At 45.1% G+C, this 19,437-nt stretch overlaps 1 protein-coding gene across 7 annotated transcripts in view; it reads right to left on the bottom strand.

The window, feature by feature from the left end:
- The window catches only part of MYO5A (myosin VA), a 103,217-nt gene that overhangs the window by 71,101 nt on the left and 12,679 nt on the right, over nt 1–19,437 (bottom strand). For 6 of the 7 annotated variants that reach the window (XM_048519665.1, XM_048519661.1, XM_048519666.1 and 3 more), the window contains exons 1-2: nt 1,380–1,533; nt 914–1,070 (exon numbers count right to left, since the gene is read on the bottom strand). In XM_048519665.1, the coding sequence (XP_048375622.1) occupies nt 914–997 (84 nt within the window). In that variant the 5' untranslated portion in view covers nt 998–1,070; nt 1,380–1,533. Of the gene's footprint in view, nt 1–913; nt 1,107–1,379; nt 1,536–3,253; nt 3,426–4,064; nt 4,176–19,437 lie in introns of those variants that run through there. The other variant, XM_048519667.1, reaches the window with a different exon arrangement.

A 19,437-nucleotide genomic window follows, 5' to 3' on the forward strand; every position in this document is an offset into this window, starting at 1 on the left:
ACTGGTGTAGGGCCCCACCTCCTCCACAACTGCCTTTGCCTGAGAACCCACATGTGGTCTTTGGTGAAGAGCCAACTATCTCGCACACAATCCACATGTTGCTTAGGCTGGCCTCTCTCAATGGAATCCTACATGGAGTTGCACCCATCTAAATTCATGGACTCCAAAGGGTTTAACTCTGCATGGGAATGCACTGTAAGACTGTAGTCCTATGCGCATGTACCTAGGAGTAAGTCCCAGCTTACTCTGGGAAGGACATGCTCAGGATTGCCATGAGACAGGCTTGGGAGCTGAGCTGCGGAACTCCTTCCACAAATTGGATCTTTGCCCTTGTTTCATGCTTTTTTGAACCTTCAGTTCATAGGCGTCATACTCACGGCCCTCCAGACGTTATGGACTACAGTTCCCATCAACCCCTGCCAGCATGCTGGCAGGGGATGATGGGATATGTAGTCCATAACGTCTGGAGGGCCACGAGTTTGACACCTGTGCTCCAGTTCATGGGATTCTTTCTGGAAAGAAAAACAAACGGTGAAAAGGCTCAGGAACTTGAGATGGATCGGGATGTAGTCCCACCCACTTCTTGTTGGGATGGGAGCTCTGCTGTCAGTCAAGCTTTTGCTCTGCTTACAGGTGGGGAGAAGGAAAAGAGCTGACGGACTATACAGCAGTTAGCAAAGCCATGCTAAGCAGAGTTACATCCTTCTTAGCCCACTGAGTTTGATGTTACCTAGGCTGGAAAACAACAAGTGCTGGAGTTGTGCCTGGTCTTGGAGTTCCATTGCAACTTTCCTGCCTTAGATAGATCATTCCAACCACAGACAAAGTACTGCTTGTGAATGGGGACTCTCTGTATAGGAACCCCAGGCAATTGCCCTTCACATCACCTTTCCACGCTCCTCTTCTCTCTTACCTCCATTATAGGATTGGAAGCCAATACTTTCTCTTCGACGTTAGCTTCGCTGGCAGATCCACTGACGGTGGCAAAATATCTCATCGCGTACTTCGCGGAGACTGTCTTGCCGGCTCCAGATTCCCCGCTCACGATGATTGACTGGTTCCGTTCGTCTCTGAAATAGAAACAAGTTAGTTTGATTTTTAAAATCCTTAAGAAGCAATGCTACATAGAAAAGAAAAAGGGTCACAGACACCACTAACGTACAGAATCCCTGGCAGAAACCCTCTATTTTCCTCAGACTTTCTAGAACAGGGGTCTGCAACCTGTGGCTCTCCAGATGTTCATGGACTACAAATCCCATCAGCTCCTGCCAATTGGCCATGCTGGCAGGGGCTGATGGGCATTGTTGAATCCATGAACATCTGGTCTGCGTTGCAGAACCCTGTTCATAAAACTGCCTAAACCCTCCACTCCTACAAACCTTGCCCGTTTACATTTGCTTTTGCTCACGCTTCCTCCGCCACAGCAAAGATGTGCGGGTCCATATCCCCCATGTTCTGGCCACTGTACGCATTGATGATATCTTCGCCATAGATGGGCAGCTGCTCATAAGGATTTATGGCCACTAAAACGATGCCTGCAAAATAAAAATCAAGTGTTGCTAAGCATTAAATGGAAAGAGCAGCAGTTTTATTTTGAAAAGGGACAGAGAGAGAAGAATTGGAGCTAAACTATGGTATATAGAACTTTAAGTGTTCTTTAAAAAATATGTTTATTGGAGATTTAAAAGGAGCTGATATACAGAGCTGTAGCAAACAACTTAGAATGCCATGCACACAATATTTTCTATATTGGTCCAAAGGTCTTAAGGCTCTGTTGTTTGGGAAAAGGAAGCTAAGGAAAGGGGAAGAAAGGGATAAGAGTGAGAGAATTTACATAAAATCGTAACATCTCACAAAAGCCTAAATAAAGAAGAGAGATAGGGAAGACAAGGAGGGAATAAGAGAAAGAAGAAAAAGAGAGTTTAATACAAATTAATATTAATAACTAAAATCCAAGAAAAAGAAAAAAAGTTAAGCTAAGCTTAACTGTTAAAAACATAAAATTCACACATTGCGTTTTAACCAGATAATTAATTCCAACTTGGCTTCCTGGTCTTTACGAGATTTACATTTTTTCTTGTGTTCACCATGTTCATATTAAGGCTTTGGACTTTACCATCCGTATACATTTGTGTCACCTTTTAAATCAGGATGACAATTGGTGTAATACCCAGTAAGTTTGCATAAGGGTTGCTGCAGAACTTAGTTTCGGCAACCGTTTAACATATGGTTCTAACAATACAATTTAAATAGCTTATAAAGTTCTGACATAGTGTCTAATGATCCATAACAGAAACCGGGCAGACAAGGAACCAGTTGTTGTGGGTTTTCCAGGCTGTGTGGCCGTGGTCTGGTGGATCTTGTTCCTAACATTTCGCCTGCATCAGTGGCTGGCATCTTCAGAAGTATATCTCAGAGAGAAGTCTGTTACACAACGTGACACTGGGTTAGATGGACCAATGGCTGGAGTTTGTATAAGCCCCCCTGTTCACATTGATATAGGTTTATGTTTTCAATTGTTTAAAATGTTTTATGCTACTTGTATTTTAAGCCCTGCTTTTAATTTTTGACACGTTTTCACGTTGGCCGTGCCGGGGACCCTGACCTTTGTCAAAAGGCAGCCTAGAAGTGCTTTAATTAAACTAATTAAATAAAGCACGGTGCTTAACGGCAAAATTAAACAAGAGTCCAAGAGCGCTTTCGTGGCGGTTAACCACATTAAGTTTCTAAAATGAACTAGCAGAGGTGTCGCATCAGATACCAGCAGAACTTTGTGGAGCATGACGGGATAAATCTCTTTCGATTATGGTCAGCTTCTCCAGTTTTCCATCTGCAATTAACCACAGAGTAATGCTTGATCTAAAATAGGGAAGTCGGTAGCCAGCACAGTTCACCTGGGAAACCAGTGTTTCGTATCCCCAACGCAATCCCAAGCAAACAGATGCACCGTTTTCCCAAGGGGAGCAGAGACAAACAGTTGTAACTTAGGAGACACTACGGTATGTGAGGGAAAGACAGATCTCTGGAAACTCCTGAAATGGCTCCAGTGAAAATATGGATAAATTAAAATGGTTTCAGGTACAGCCAAAGAAACATTTTCTTGCTTTAATGCTGTTGTTCACTATTTTGAATATCCACGACTAAATCTAATTAAACCCAACCGAATCAAATTAACTTAATCGTCCCACAGATTGAGAGAACTACGATGTTTTTTATCTCCCAGAGAGGTAACGAGATCCGGTTCTGTGCTTACCGCAATATGTATAGATGAGTTTTGAGTCTATAAATCGAACTTTGAGGTTATGGAGAACAGCAGGTTCATGAAGATAGCTGAGCGCGGTCAGGTCATTTTCACCCACAAGTATGTCCGGGTTTCGCAAGGGCGGAAGGTCCTTAGTTTTAGGATCAAGTTTGTATTGGAGATCCTGAAAATTAAATCGTACCCGTTTCAGTTTAAAGAGACATATGCTGGCTTTCTAGATGTAGTTCATTTAATGTGTGGTCTAGAAATGCCGGAACCAAACAGTGCACTCATAAAATCTTCATCCATATCATTACATTACTGAAAGTGGATTCCATTGAGTGCCCACACAATCCAGAACATGCCTCCCCAATGGGCTAGTAACCTCAGACACTGGGCAGAAGATGCTAAGGAGGAAACGCTCTAAGCCTTAGGTGTCAAACTCGCGGCCCTCCAGAGGTTATGGACTACAGTTCCCATCATCCCCTGACAGCACCGTGCTGGCAGGGGATGATGGGAATTGTAGTCCATAACCTCTGGAGGGCTGCGAGTTTGACACCTGTGCTCTAAGTAGTCAATCCCAGCACTGCCACCCCATTTGCCTCAGCAATCAGACAAGGGAGAGGCAGCCAGAAAGAAAGGATTCACAAGTACGAGGTGGTCAGAAGCAACATCTCTACTGATGGGGCAACTGGGATACTCACTCCACAAGCAGTGCCAACCCTATATGTTTTGTGGGAGGTAAGACAGGTGCACCTGTATCACAAGGCCGCAATTTCAATCCATGCTAAACAACGAGGTACAACGAGTCATAAGACATTACCTTCCCATCCTCAAGTCTGAGATGGAGGACTTTGTCTCCTGATTTATAATCTTTCAGAAGTTCTGCTGACTTCCAGACTTCGTCGGGATCCGGGATCCAAATCCTTGCATACTGCAAAAGAAACAGAAGTTGGACATTTTTTCTGGATTTTAACAGATAGTTTATATTATAGTTTACAACTAGACATAAGAACAGTTTTTTCCCGAATGCCATCACTCTGTTAAACAAATAATTCCCTCGATAATGTTAAACTATTTATTATATACTTATTATATAATTACTGCACTACTTTTTTCATCATTCCTATTACCCATCTCCTCCCACTTATGACTGTATGACTATAGCCTGTGCTGACATTTTATTTTATTTTATTTTATGATTTTACATTTTATGTTTTCATTACTACTGATTGTTTCCTGATTGCTTACTAGACCTATATGACAATCATTAAGTGCTGTACCTTATGATTAAGTGCTGTACCTTATGATTCTTGACAAATGTATTTTTCTTTTATGTACACTGAGAGCATATGCACCGGAGTCAAATTCCTTGTGTGTCCAATCACACTTGGCCAATAAAGATTCTATTCTATTCTATTCTATTAAGGTAACTGGTACCGTATAATCAGTTATATACTGCCACACAAATCACAGATCCTATCTTCTGGTCTTCAACCATCTCTAGATGGGAGGAAAGTGGTGTCATGGTCACCTTCCAACACTGATAGAGAGTACACTGCAGTTCACCCTCTCACTGATTAACCAGAACAGTGTTTCCCAAACTTTTTTCACATGCGTACCTCTTTGGCAACCCATTTCCCTAAAATTGGGCCTCCAAATTAGCAAGTCCCGTATGTAATATTTTTTACAACAACAACAACACCTTTTATTGGCACATAAATACATAAAATGAGCATAAAACTACCCACTAAGAAATGCAGGTAGGGGAAATAGAAAGTAAGCAAGCTAATTTCGATTGATTGTCCCTATGATTAGACAGGAGTGACTTGGAGGTTTTGGATCTTCATTGCCCTTATTAGAAATGTGGCTACACCTGTAGTAATCTGAGGGTTTTTGCCATGGAGTAAGTATTTGAGTTTTCCTTTGACAGAGGTCAGTACAGCTTCATTCAGGCGGGGTTTGATGAACGTGTCTCTTGGGGATGTATCGAAATTACAATGTAAGAATACACGCTCGGTGGTCTAAGTTTTTTTACATACCCTGTTTCCCCGAATATAAGTCATCCCCAGAAAAATAAAGACTTATGAAGTAGAGGTTTTTTGCTGAAGTCACGAGAAAATATAAGAGCATCCCGAAAGTAAAGACGTATGCAAAGTTTTTTTGTTTTGGAAGCATGCTTACAGATGAACAGAGAACTACAGAAAAAATAAGACATCCCCTGAAAATAAGACATAGTAGCATCTTTGGGGAGCAAAATTAATACTCTATAGAGACTTACTGTCTTTATTTGCCCCAAGAAGCTCTGGCGGGTACCCCAGCCAAAGCTCTTTAGCGTGTACCCGCAAACTTGCTTAGAACCCCACTGGACTAAAATGATCTTTGAAATCATCCTTGTAATCCATCTTGGGTTCCAGCAAGGAAAGTGAACTATAATTGAAATGACGACTGCCACCACCACCATTCAAAGAGGTTCACATATGAGTGAATGGACTGAATTTTATTTTCAACATAGGAAAGCATCTCAACGGTTCATTTTTTTTAAATGGTCAAGATCCCATTCAATTGCTAAACTCCAGATGAAGAAATGCACTAATTATTATTCGTATAACCACCACTGAAATTAGAACCAAGACCTGAACAGTGCTGAACTCAACTGGAATAATTTAATATCCGTGGGTGTGTCTTGGGTGCCTCGAGACAGGAACAAAATCTGGCATAATCAACACATATTCTTCAGGAACATTTCTGAGCTCTTTATACATAAACCAGTTTAACAAAGATGTTGCGGGCAGGGTAGGCTAAATATAGGCCCTGACTGTGTCAGAAAAAGGCAAGGTATAAAAATATTCCAAATGAATAAATATAGAAAGTTATCAATGCCTCAACCTTTTATTATTTTTCCTCTTCAAACGTCACTGTCAAGGCCTCTTTAGTTCTTCCTTTCTTCTCCTCCAGAGTCTGTTCATTTCTACTGCCAAGAGAGTTTCACACTCTCTGATTTCATTCATTTCCTGCTCTTGCCTGCCCTCTCTCTATGGATCTTTAACCTTATATGACTGTTTCAATCCCGTAGGCTAATTTTACATAAGGCTGCACAGCTTTAAAAGTAGGATTTTGGGTATGTGTGACAAGCAAATTTCTCCCGCAAACACAACTTGCAGAGGAACACAAATAAACAATGCAGTCTATGTTTGTAAATTATTAATACAAAGAATTTGTAAATTTTAAGAGACTGAACACGAGAATGAATTTAGTACTTATTAGGCAATATATATGCATTTTGATTTTTGTTAGTCTCCCAATCAAATACCTGTTTTATTGAGGTAAGTATTCCCATAAGAACAGACTAGCTTGACAGGAGTGCAGGTGGGATTTCTTTCTTCCTTTTTTTGTTTTCTTTAACTAAACCTGAATGCCCTTTTGCTTAGGAGTTTTTGTTCACCCCTTCATTTTGAAATTATACCTGGGAAATGTCAGATAGCTGATTATGTAAATATACTTTCTGGCCCTAAACTGAGATGGGTGATTACCAGGGCAAGAACCAACATGTTCCCTCTCACATTACCTCTAGAGCAGGGGTCTGCAACCTGTAGTTCTCCAGATGTTCATGGACTACAAATCCCATCAGCCCTGGTCAGCATGGCCAATTGCATGAAAATCTGGACAGCCGCAGGTTGCAGACCCCTGCTCTAGAGAGAAGAAGAAGAAGAAGAAGAGTTTGGATTTATATCTCTCTCCTTCAGGAGACACAAAGGGGCTTACAATCTCCTTTCCCTTCCCCCCTCACAACAAACACCCTGCGAGGTAGGTGGGGCTGAGAGAGCTCCGAGAAGCTGTGACTAGCCCAAGGTCACCCAGCTGGCGTGTGTGGGAGTGTACAGGCTAATCTGAATTCCCCAGATCAGCCTCCACAGCTCAGGCGGCAGAGCTGGGAATCAAACCCAGATTAGATACACGAGCTCTTAACCTCCTATGCCACTGCTGCTCCTCTCAGATTTCAGAGGTTTCTGAAATCTGCACATCAGAAGCATGCTTGCACTTACTGCCAAACTCTCAAAAAGCCGCTTTAGCATACCCTCTTTGTTTGCCCGAAATGTATGGGATTTAGACCCAACTTTTATATTCTAGGAGCTGCATGGTGTAGTGGTTAAATGCTTGCACTGCCACTCACATGGGGGATGGGACACCCCCTTTGAGGGTCCATAACTTTGGACCCCCTTAACCAAACTGCACCAAACTTGGGGGGGATCCCATCAGGACAGTCTCCAGATGATACCCTGAAATTTTGGTGCCGATACATCCAAAAATGCACCCCCTGCAGGAACATCCCAGAAATTTGCCCAAGAATCTTTGTTCTGCATTGAGTTTTCTGTATTGCTGTCAATGGGGGTTGCAGGCTGGGGGGGGGGCACATTTCTGAAGGCACAGTCTCAAAACTTTCAGGATCTCATCAGGAGACTGCCCTGATGATACCCCCCAGGTTTGGTGCAGTTTGGTTCAGGGGGGCCAAAGTTATGGACCCTCAAAACTGTAGCCCCCATCTCCTATTAGCTCCCATTGGAAACAATGGGGGATGGGGCACCCCCTTTGGGAGTCCATAACTTTGGACTCCTTGAACCAAACCTCACCAAACCTGGGGGGTAGCATAAGGACAGTCTCCTGATGATACGCTGAAATTTTGGTGCTGATATGTCTAAAAATGCACCCCCTGCAGGAACATCCCAGAAATTTGCCCAAGAATCTTTGTTCTGCATTGAGTTTTCTGCATTGCTGTCAATGGGGGTTGCAGGCGGGGGGGGGGGCACATTTCTGAAGGCACAGTCTCAAAACTTTCAGGGTCTCATCAGGAGACTGCCCTGATGATACCCCCCAGGTTTGGTGCAGTTTGGTTCAGGGGGGCCAAAGTTATGGACCCTCAAAACTGTAGCCCCCATCTCCTATTAGCTCCAATTGGAAACAATGGGGGATGGGGCACCCCCTTTGGGAGTCCATAACTTTGGACTCCTTGAACCAAACCTCACCAAACCTGGGGGGTAGCATAAGGACAGTCTCCCGATGATATGCTGAAATTTCGGTGCTGATATGTCTAAAAAAGCACTCCCTGCAGGCACCAATGTCCTGGTGCAAAACAAAATTGGTTGTGGTGGAGTGGCCAGCCATGGGGGGGCATCCAACTCAGGTTTTGCCCAGGGCTACAGTTTGCCTCGTTACGTCCCTGTCTGATCTGGACATCTAACAGCCGCGTTCTTTAGGATAACTGACATAATGAACTAACTGGAAATTTGTTACGCAGCTGAAAGACAAGGAATCACTCTGCCTTTAAATCACACACAAACTTCTTCGACAAGGCCGATTTATACAGTTTTTTGACGTTTTGCTGTTTGTTGAAAGGCTTTTTAGCCCCAAATGGGCCAGACCAACACTTTCTGATGCTCACCCTTCTACGGCATACACCTGGTTCTCCCCTACACAGGTGGATACAAATCCATATAATGCCATGTGCCGTCCATATGTAACACAAGCAATGGGTGTACATCCATATGATGAAATAACAGTGACAAAGTGCAGCACAAAAAGAAGCACAGCTTGGAAATAATTCAGTTTCTCCCTACTGACATTGTTTTTATAGTACAACATGACACTGCAAAATCTGCTTCCTGCAGCTGAAGCGTCACTGTTTTTCCAAAAGAAGCTCGAAGCTTTAGAGTGAAGGCACAGAGATAAAAACCAGCATGGGTTCCACTAATTGTACCACTGGGTCTCTGTGCAAGCACTCTTTGAACAGCAGAGAGATTCTTTTTAAAGCCATGCTGTCTGTTAGGATTCAGATCGAATTGGGTGGGGTGGGGGAGAATTCAAGAGACTGTAGTTAATTGTTGGTACAGTCTAGAGCAGTGATGGCGAACCTATGGCACGAGTGCCAGAGGTGGCACTCAGAGCCTTCTCTGTGGGAACGCGCACACAGAGTTAATCATGTGGGGGGGAGGCGGAAAATACACACACACACACACACATGTAGGCTGGCCTGGGCCGCTGGGCACAACGCCCTGCAGCAAGCAGGGAGGGCTGGCAGGCCTGGTGCCTGTGCTCCAGGTGGCTGATGCCTGAGGGGGGGCAGATGAGGCAGAGATGCTAGAGAGGTGCAGAGCGGTGCGTGCAGGACTTGTTGGAGGCTAGAGCAGGCTGGCCCCTGCTCGAGCAGGTGGGGCAGAGGCAGAGGGGTGGGGTGGGGTGGGGTGGAGGTACTGGAGCAGCGCAGGGAAGCACGCAGGACTAAAACCTCAATATTCAGGTTAAATGGCCATGTTAGCACTTTGCGATAAATAAGTGGGTTTTGGGTTGCAATTTGGGCACTCGGTCACAAAAAGGTTTGCCATCACTGGTCTAGAGTATTTTCACATTCTTCTGCAAACAGAGACCTCGGAAATTGACAATAAGAAGCGCCCATTTCTTTGTAAACGGTGACAGTCGCCAAAGGATGGTGTGATGCTGCACCAGGGCTGTGTCGCTAGGAAAGGAAAGGCAAACTGTTTCCCATACATACACCAGTGCAAAGTTGACACTCTACTTGCCCATGGGGCACAGGGATTTGGGTTGTTAAAAACGTGCAGGATCCAAATTGGTATATCCAGAGGTGGGATCCAACCAGTTCTCACCACTTCTCTAGAAGTGGTTACTAATTTTTTCTGAGTGCCGAGAAGGGGTCACTAAAGCAACCTCCCTGCCCAATAGGGACTGGAGGTGCGTGTGTGCGGCGGCGCCACTGTTTGAATCCCACCACCATCGGAACCTGTTATTAACATTTTTTGGATCCCACCACTAGGTATATCCGCGGACTCATTTTGACTCTAGCAAATGTACACAGCCTCTTCACCGCCAGCCCAATCCCATGATGGTTTATGCAGAAAATGTCTGTGTAAAGTGTCACCAAGTCACAGTGGCCCTGTTGGGTTTTCAAGGTAAGAGGTGAACTGAGGTGGTTTGGCATTGCTGGCCTCTGTGTAGACTTCCTTGGTGGTTTCCCATCTACATACTGACCAGGGCTGAAACTGCTTAGCTTCTGCGATCGGATGGGATCAGGCTAGCCTACAAAGCCGTGGTGGTGAACCTATGGCGCTCCAGATGTTCATGGACTGCAATTCCCATCAGCCCCTGCCAGCAGGGCCAGATTAATTATGGGAAATGTAATCCTGACAGCTCTTATCCAACCAGCGGGTAAAGTGGGTAGGAAGCAATGTGTTCCGTGACCTGTTAATGGCCATTTCAGTATAGCCCCATGGTGGCGAACCTATGGCACTCCAGATGTTCATGGATGTTCATGGACTACAATTCCCATCAGCCCCTGCCAGCATGGCCAATTTGCCACCACTGCTACAAAGAATAACAGGCCAGGTGTTTTTGGGGGGAGGCTGAAGTGTAGCATTTATCTCCACGGGAACATGTCCTAGGGCCATGGTGGCGAACCTATAGCACTCCAGATGTTCATGGACTACAATTCCCATCAGCCCCTGCCAGCATGGCCAATTCCACCACTGTCCTAGGGGAACATGTCCATCCTTCAAATACACGTGCTAAAGTCTTCTGAAATGCCTGCAGACGCATCAGTGATTCTAGAAGTGAATCAAGTATTAGCTACACAGGAGTGGGGAGGGGGTCCCCATTCTTCCTATAATCTGAAGGAGGCCCCTCTGGCTCACTGAGACAACTTATAACTCTTGGAATCACTTCTGAAGCTGATGTGCGTGACTGGCTGAACAACCTTCAAACAGGAGAACCAAGAATCCCTCGGACATCATATCTTCCAGAAACCAGAAACCAGTTTGGTGTCCTCTTGTGAGCGTGTCCCCTCCCTGCCATCCCTGCAAAGTAGACTGATGAACTACCCACAGAGCAAAGCAGCACACAGAGGTCAGCTGTTTCCAGCAGGCAGACTTTAATGACAAGCACTCTTACACCCTTCTCAACTCTCCCTTTTCTTCCCCATTAGCCTCCTCCCCTCTCCCTCCTAAAAGGATTCCTCCCCTCCTTGGAGCTCTCTATTCTCACCTAATGGTTGTTGGCGGGCTGTCTGTTGAGCCCTGCCAGTTCACGATTGGCCTGTCAGGGCTCAAAATCCTCCTCCCTGACTGCAGCCTGTTCAGGGCTGTGCTGGTCCCGCTCCACTCTGTGGAAATGCTGAGGCCTTTTGATTGCAGCTGGGTTGGGGCTGTGCCCTTCTCAGTGGAATAGCTGAGGCCTGCTCCTGCTGCCCAGGTAAACCAGCCAGTTCCCAGCAGCTTCTCCTGGCTTCTGGCTTCCAGGAAATTCTGGTGTCTGATGTTCATGGACTACCAGGGGCTGATGGGAATTGTAGTCCATGAACATCTGAAGCGCCGGAGTTGGACACCTCTGCTCTAAAGTATGAACGAGGTACTTTGCAGCAGCCCAAAAGCGACCTGTTGGAGATCCTTGCTTAAAATGAAGATCAAATCATTTCCATCAGTGCAAGCCAAGCATCATGAGTAGCACTTAATTTTTTTTTCTTTTTGGCTAGGACAACAAACCACCTCTCTCCTTTCAGCCGCAAGAAGAAGGGGAAACCAGATTATAGATCACCATAGAAACTGAACTGCCGGTGTCAGCTGAGCCCTCCTCAGGCGACATTTAAGGGATATCCATGCCCTACTCGCACCAGAAAGCTGTAGCTTCTCAGTAAGGGAGCGTTGTCGTCTGTGTTTTGGCTTCGGCTTCCAGTTAAAAAGGACTGAAGTCAGCAAGGAGGAAGAGAGAGGTATCTTTATAATGAAGCTATGTAAGGCAACCAAGATATGCATCATTTGCTATTATTTATACCAAACGACAGTCCACCCTGTCCCAAGGGAACAGCTCCCGGATTTACATAAAGCACACTAAGAGAAGCACACAATGTGAATGGTTTCACACCCAGTCTGCAAGGGAGTGTAAAGCAAGACGTTGCTCTGGGATGTTATCGCTGCAGTTATGCACAAAGATGCATTGAGACGGAGGCCGGAGAAAACACTCTCGGAAGAGTTCTTGACATGGCAGCTGGAAAGGAATTAGGGATGCTTTGCAAAGCTTAAATCTAAACTAGAATAGAGAAAAGAAAGAAAGCAGCAGCAGCTGCTGCTAAAAAACCAAATGGAACAGCGACACACAAAAATAGAACACCACGGTTGCATGGTGCATTTTTAAAAGCAAATAATAAAATAAAGCCGAGGAGTAGCAGCAGCCGTGCTCCCAAAAGATTCTTCTTCCAACACTTGAATCCTTGCACAGGTTCAATAGACGCTTGCAAAGAAATCTCATGGGAAGACTATTTCCCACAAGTCAGCTTGTTAAGTTCCAAGAAAAGCAATAATTGCTCCCAAACGCAGCTGAAAAGAAGCAAAGGTTTTTTCGGGAAAATGTATCGGAGCAGGACAAAATGATCGACTTGGACTCCCCCCCCCCCCCCCCCCATTGCACATGTGGTTTAGAATCCAATCAGGTAAAAAGGAGAACACAGATCGAATTCTGTCCCTCGGCAAGAACAGAAACGAACGGCTGCAAGATTCCTCCCGCACTTCGTGATCTCATCGAGGATCACATGAGAAGATCATCCGACAGCATTAATTATCAAAACAGTCATATCACAAGACCCGCTTGAGGCAACGGACTCTTGGAGAGACCTGGCAACGGTTAGAAACCATTCACTGTGAGCTCTCAAGATGGATTTATTTACAAATAGTTTGCTCGGCACTTCTCAAATGCCCTGCACCCGTGTATTTCACCATTTGAGCCCATAGTAAGAAGCATTCAGAGAATTAAGGTGAACAGATTCACGGAGGACATGTCTTTTGGTGATTCCTAGCCATGGTGACTAAAGGCAGCCACCACACCCAGAAGCAATAAACCTCTGAATACCAGTGCCAGGAGGGAACATCAGAGGAAGGTCTTGGTCTCTAAGTCTTCTTGGCCCTCCAAGGTGACTGGTTGGTAAGCCAGCGTAGTGTAGTGGTTAACAGTAGGGGAACTCTAATCTGGAGAACTGGGTTTGATTCCCCGCTCTGCCACTTGAGCTGTGGAGGTTTATCTGGTGAACCAGATTAACTCATGCGCTCCAACCCATGCCAGCTGGATAACCTTGGGCTAGTCACAGTTCTTTGGAGCTCTCTCAGTCCCACCAGCCTCACAGGGTGTTTGTTGTGAGGGAGAAGGGAAAGGAGTTTGTAAGCCCCTTTGAGTCTCCTTACAGGAGAGAAAGGGGGGATATAAATCCAACTTTTCTTCTTCTAAGACAAGATGCCGGACTAGAGGGACCACTGGCGTGATCCAGCAGAGCTCTTATGTTCCTACAGTCAACCGAATAATGCTTCATCTGTTGCTTTCAATGACATGGGTATATTTGGGGCGTATAAATGAAGCGATAATTCTGTGGCTCAAACAAACCCATTGTTCAAAAAGTCGTTTTAAACGCAATGTGCGAACTCAAAATGTAAACATGCACAGATGTACAACACGAACAGCACAAAACGCCATTGTGGAGGTAATGCTATCAATCAGATTAACAACAAATCCATTTAGCCACCAAGTGAAGAACAAATTAGTTCATGAGTTCTTTGGGCTTTCATTGGTTTCCAGATTCTTTACCACCAGTACAGCCTTGGCCCTTGTTCAAATTTCCAAAAACCTCTACGAACAATATTTTACACACAGTAGTAAAAAAAAAAAGGATAAAATGTTGAAACCCATAGAGTACTGGCTTTCTTCCTCCTGCATACCCCCAACCCTCCCTTCAGTAAACTGGACTCCCCGGGATCCACCTTGTGCATTTCCTTTCTCTCTTATTCCCTTAGGGAGTTCATCTCCCTCCCTTAAACTTCTTAGGAGTCGGCTAATCACACTAGAATACTGCCTCACTATCATTTGTAGCAAATAAAGCACCCGAAATCTGTCTTCAAAGCAATAAAATTACATCAGTTTTGATAACTACATCATAGGTGAGCTAGGTAAAGGATGTTATCCATGTTGTAGGGTGTTTGCCAATCTCATTTTTTGCTGTCACCCTCCCCATTTTATAGGATTTGTCAGACTGCTCCAGAAGCGATGTTCACAATCCCATCAGCCTCTGCCGGGGCATGGCCAATGCTGGCAGGCTGATGGGCCATTGGTAGTCCATGAACATCTGGAGAGCCGCAGGTTGCAGACCCCTGGCTTAAACAAATAAAATTCAACTGAACCACCCTCCATCTTTACTGGCAAGTTTACCAAGTTTGGGCTGAAATATAAAGCCAATTATACGTCTGGTTTTGTTAAACGAGACACGATATTTATAACCCAGCTAGACATTTCTCAGCAGCAGGAAGTGCATCACTGCTGCACTGAAGTGGCAATCATCAGGAAGCATCTTCATGCAGCACTGAAAAAAAAACTCCAATGAACTGATTTCACTCACTTCAGTTGGTTTAAACAAGTAAACTCTCCCCCCACAAGAGCTTCAGCCCACCTACAATTCTCACAAATCCTTCTACTGATGTAGACCACACAATAGTTCAGCCTTTGGGGAGCGACTTTAAGAACATAAGAAGAACATAAGAACAAGCCATAGCCAATCGGGACCAGAGTCCATCTAGTCCAGCACTCTGCTACTCACAGAGTGAATGCACCAGGTGCCTTTTGGGAGCTCACCTGCAGGGGATGTGAAAGCAATGGCCTTCTCTCAAGTGGCTGTTGCTCCCAAGGAAAGCACCTGGTCTGTTACATGGCATTTGCAATCTTCAGATCAAAGTAGGACTGGAGATTGTAGCCACAAACTGACTTCCTCCTCCCATAAATCTGTCCAAGCCCCCCTTCTTTTAGCTTTTATCCAGGTTAGTGGCCACCACCTCCTCAGCATGACATTCCAAATTACCACACCAATCACACGCTATATGGAAGAAAGTTTCCTTCTATTAGTTCTAATTCTTTCCCCCCCAGCATTTTCTAATGAATGCCCCTTGGTTCTAGTATATTGTGAGAAAGAGAGAAAAATTTCTCTCTGTCCACATTTTCTACTCCCATGCACAATTTTTATAGGACTCTCAATCATATCCCCCCTCAGACGCCTCTCCCTTCCTAAACTAAAGAGTCCTTCAAACGCTGCAGCCTTTCCCCCATAAGGAAGGCAAGTGCTCCAGTCCCCTAATCATCCTCTTGCCCTTTCCTCTGTGACCCTCTTTTTCTATCTCTTCAATATCCTTTGAGATGTGGTGACTCAGAACTGAACAGAAAATTCCAAGTGTGTATTCTAACTTTCACTTGGCTTTTATATAAGGGCATGACAATCTTTGCAGTCTTTATTCCCAATGCCCTTCCCTGATTATCCCTGGGTACATAGAGTTTCCACCTTTCTCACAGCTGCCATACATTGAGTTGACATCTCCCATGGAACTACTTTCATTAAGATCTTCCAAATCCCTTTCCCTCTGGTCTCAAGTGACTGATAGCACTGGACCCCTGTAGCTGCAGTATGTGAAGTTTGGATTTTTTGCCCCTATGTGCAGAACAATTTTGGCATTTTGCATACATTGAACTGTGCATTCTGCCATTTCTCTAGCTCCACTCCACCTAATTCTCCCATCAAGGTCACTTTGAGCTCCTCACAGAATCCCTTCTTGTGGTTCTCACCAATTCCTACATAATTTTTTGGTATCATCTGCAAAATCTGGCTACCACGCTTACACCACCCCTATCATCTCTAGGTCATTTATGAATAGGTTAAAGAAACTGGTCCACATACGATCCTTTGGGGACACCACTCCTTACACTCTCCATTGTGAGAAATTTCCCATTTAGCACCTAAATTTTGCTTCCCTGTTTTCAACCAGTTTTTAATCCATAGGGAGGGACTTCCTCCACCCCTGTCACTGAGCCTCACAACATTCCCAAGTGAAAACCCTGTCCAAGTAGATAAATGTCCACTGGTTCCCTATCCACATGCCCATTGTCCTGTCCTGTCCTCAAAGAACTCTAGTAAGTTTGTAAGACAGGGATTTGCTCTCCTGCAAAAAGCCATGCTCGACTCCTTTCTGTAGCAGGTTTTGTTTCTTTGTACATGTTTTATAATTTTATCTTTAAATTTGACAGATTCTACTCACTTAATTAGAACAGATGTCAAACTGACTGGTCTGTAATTTCCTTTGGTCCCCCCTAGATCCCTTCTTAAAGATTGGTGACATTGACACATCTTCCAGTCTCTGTGGGATGGAGCCCTGATTCTCTCAAGGATAAGTTGTGACATTAAAGTGAGAACATCAGCAATTCCCCATGCTTGAGCGCCCTTAAGAACCTTTGGGTGAATGCAATCTGGGCCAGGGATTTGGTGGCATTTAGTTTATCAATGGCTGGCTAGAACTTTCCCTTTAGTTCACCACACTATCTTCATAGTTCCCTCGATTCACTCCTAAGAAGCTTCTTCTTGGTTCAGGGTGCAGGAATGTTCCCTCACCTCCTCTTGGGCAGGAAGACTAGACGCAAAGAATTCATTCTCAGCAGCTCTGCAATCTCCTGTCATCTTTAGCACACCCTTTGTTCCTTTGTCATCTAACGGGCCTACCGCTTCCCTTGCTGGCTTCCTGCTTTTGATGTACTTGAAGAACTGTTTGTTGCTGGTTTTGATGTTCACAGCCATGCCTTCCTCATAATCCTTTTTTTTTTTGGCCTCCCTTTACAGCTTAACTCTGCTTCTCTTGCAGGCTACCATTTGTGTTCTCTTCTGGTATCTCTTTTATCAGTTGGTTGGATCATTCTCAGTGTTCTAAAAGACATCTTTTTTTCCCTAATAATTTCCTCAACGTCCCTTGTTAACCATGGTGGCTTTCTTTTGGACTGGGCGCTGCCTTTCCTAACCTGTGGAACACATTCCAGTTGAGCTTTTAAGACTGTGTTTTTAAATAACCTCCAAGCATCTTGGACATTTTTGTCAAAAGCTGGCCACTGGGTTATAATCTGAGCTGATACTTGAAAAAAACTGCGCAAAGTTGGGGGAACAGGACTTTTTAGTGCAGAAGTCACAATGGTTCTCCCTCATCAAGACTTTTCTGCTGCACGTTTCATATTTCTTGCTTTAACGGTGTTTTCCGCCAATTCAACTCAGGCAGGAGTCAGGCTAGCAAGCTGATAATTTTGCGCATCCTTGCTGGTTCCTTTATTAAAAAGTAATGGCATGCTGGCTGCCTTCCTGCCTTCCGGTGAGGAGCCACTTTTAGAGACAAGGAGGGTATTTTTGTTAGATAATGAACAGTTTCAAATTTGAGTTCTTTAAAAGCTGCTGGGTGTGCCCCACTGGGGCTTGATGCAGGGGGCCGGCCCATTGGGTGCATCTAGGTGACCGCCTAGGGCAGTGGTGGCGAACTTTTGGCACTCCAGATGTTATGGACCACAATTCCCATCAGCCCCTGCCAGCATGGCCAATTGGAGTGCCAAAGGTTTGCCACCACGGGCCTAGGGCACCATAGATGGAGAGGTGCCAAACCTGCCCATCCATTGCATCAGAGCCTGCTGTGGCATGCAGGCACCTGAATGATACCACCAGCCCCAGGGAGCAGACCCTGTGGCAAACCCACGTTTGCTGCTCCTCTGTGGGGAGTGGGATGGCCCTCTTCCTCATTCCTCATTCAGAAAGCCAGGGCTGTGGGCAAGGTCCTTCTTGTCCCTCAATACACCCCTTTTGGCACTGCAATAAGCCACAGTACCACACCCAGAAAGTGGCATTTGTGGGGGACAACTTCCCTGCAGTGCAGGGGGGGGGAGATGAAGTCATTTGCCCAGGGCACCCAAAATCCTTAGTCCTGACTTGATGGCTCACCATCTCATACCTGTTATTGACTTAAAGAGTTGTGGGAAATCCACACGATCGTTATATAATGAAGCTGGCTTTACATTTCAAGAGCCACATACTATAATTTGTCTCAAACTGCAGAGAGGTCCTGCATATTTTCAGTTTTATGATATGTTAACAGTTGGCAGAATCCACTGGACAGTTAGTTCCCCAGCACAGTTACGGAAACCTAACAGGTTATGGGAACCTAACCAGGCCATGAGAAGTTCCCTCTGCTTTCAGACTGCCTTTTCCACATTTTAAAAGACAGCTGGATGCGACCAAATTATGCTAGAAATGGCGATGACAAAACTCCCTTCGTTCACTCCAGATCTCCGGCAAGAAGTAATCGTGAACACTGTCGTTTGTGGTTACTGGTTTCCTAACGACCGAAAGAGGAAGCCTCTTCTGCGGTGGTCTTTGCATTGCTGTAGTAGATCAATTCTAGTACTTGCTTAACGCTTTCACCATTTAAACAAGGCAGAACGGTTAGTGAATCATAGACAGCCCACCCCTGCTAAAGGAAACAGTGCTCCTGCACAAAATTAAATGTGCCATCGATCATATACTGAGGATGAGAAAATGGACTCACAATTTATGGCCACGGCACATCTGGCTTCCTTCTAATGCATCCACCAAAAAACAACAAGGAAGACAATGGAGAGGTCCTGCTGTTAATAGTGGCTATAACAGGTCACGGAACACATCGCGTCCTACCCCCTTTACCCACTGGTTGGACAAGAGCTGTCAGGATTACATTTCCCATAATCAATCTGCACTATCTTACCACACATTTATTTAATGTAATGTGAATCATTCTCTGGGGCCCAGGTGTCAAACTCATGGCCCTCCAGATGTTCGTGAACTACAATTCCCATCACCCCTTGCCAGTATGACCAATGCTCATGTTGGGAGGGACTGATGGGAATCGTAGTTCATCAACATCTGGAAGGTCGCTTCTTCATGAGCCACAGGGACCCTGGAGCTTCCCAGAGTGAAGAATACACAGTACCAACTCAGAACAACTTTTAAGTGTATCAACTGTACACCAAAAAAGAATGCCTGAATTGCAGGACACGGCCATGACATTTACTGAGTCAGCACAGAGCTGTGCCCTGTCGCATCGAAAGTTCGAAGGGGATTCGTGTATCCATCTGCCACTTCTTCCTGGGCCTTCTCTGTATTGGAATGCTGTGCCGTGATCCTACGCCTTCCTCATTCTGTTGCCCCCTCCTAATCCTGCTAACTGCATGTGGTTGGTTTAATATGGTTTCGTTCACCACACAGGTTTACCAGGCTGCCCAAACAGATCAGCTACGATTCCTCTGGTTAGGAGAGCCATTGTGGTTGAGCTGGT

This window comes from Sphaerodactylus townsendi, linkage group LG17 (genome assembly GCF_021028975.2).
Source record: "Sphaerodactylus townsendi isolate TG3544 linkage group LG17, MPM_Stown_v2.3, whole genome shotgun sequence".
Taxonomy (NCBI): Eukaryota; Metazoa; Chordata; class Lepidosauria; order Squamata; family Sphaerodactylidae; genus Sphaerodactylus; species Sphaerodactylus townsendi.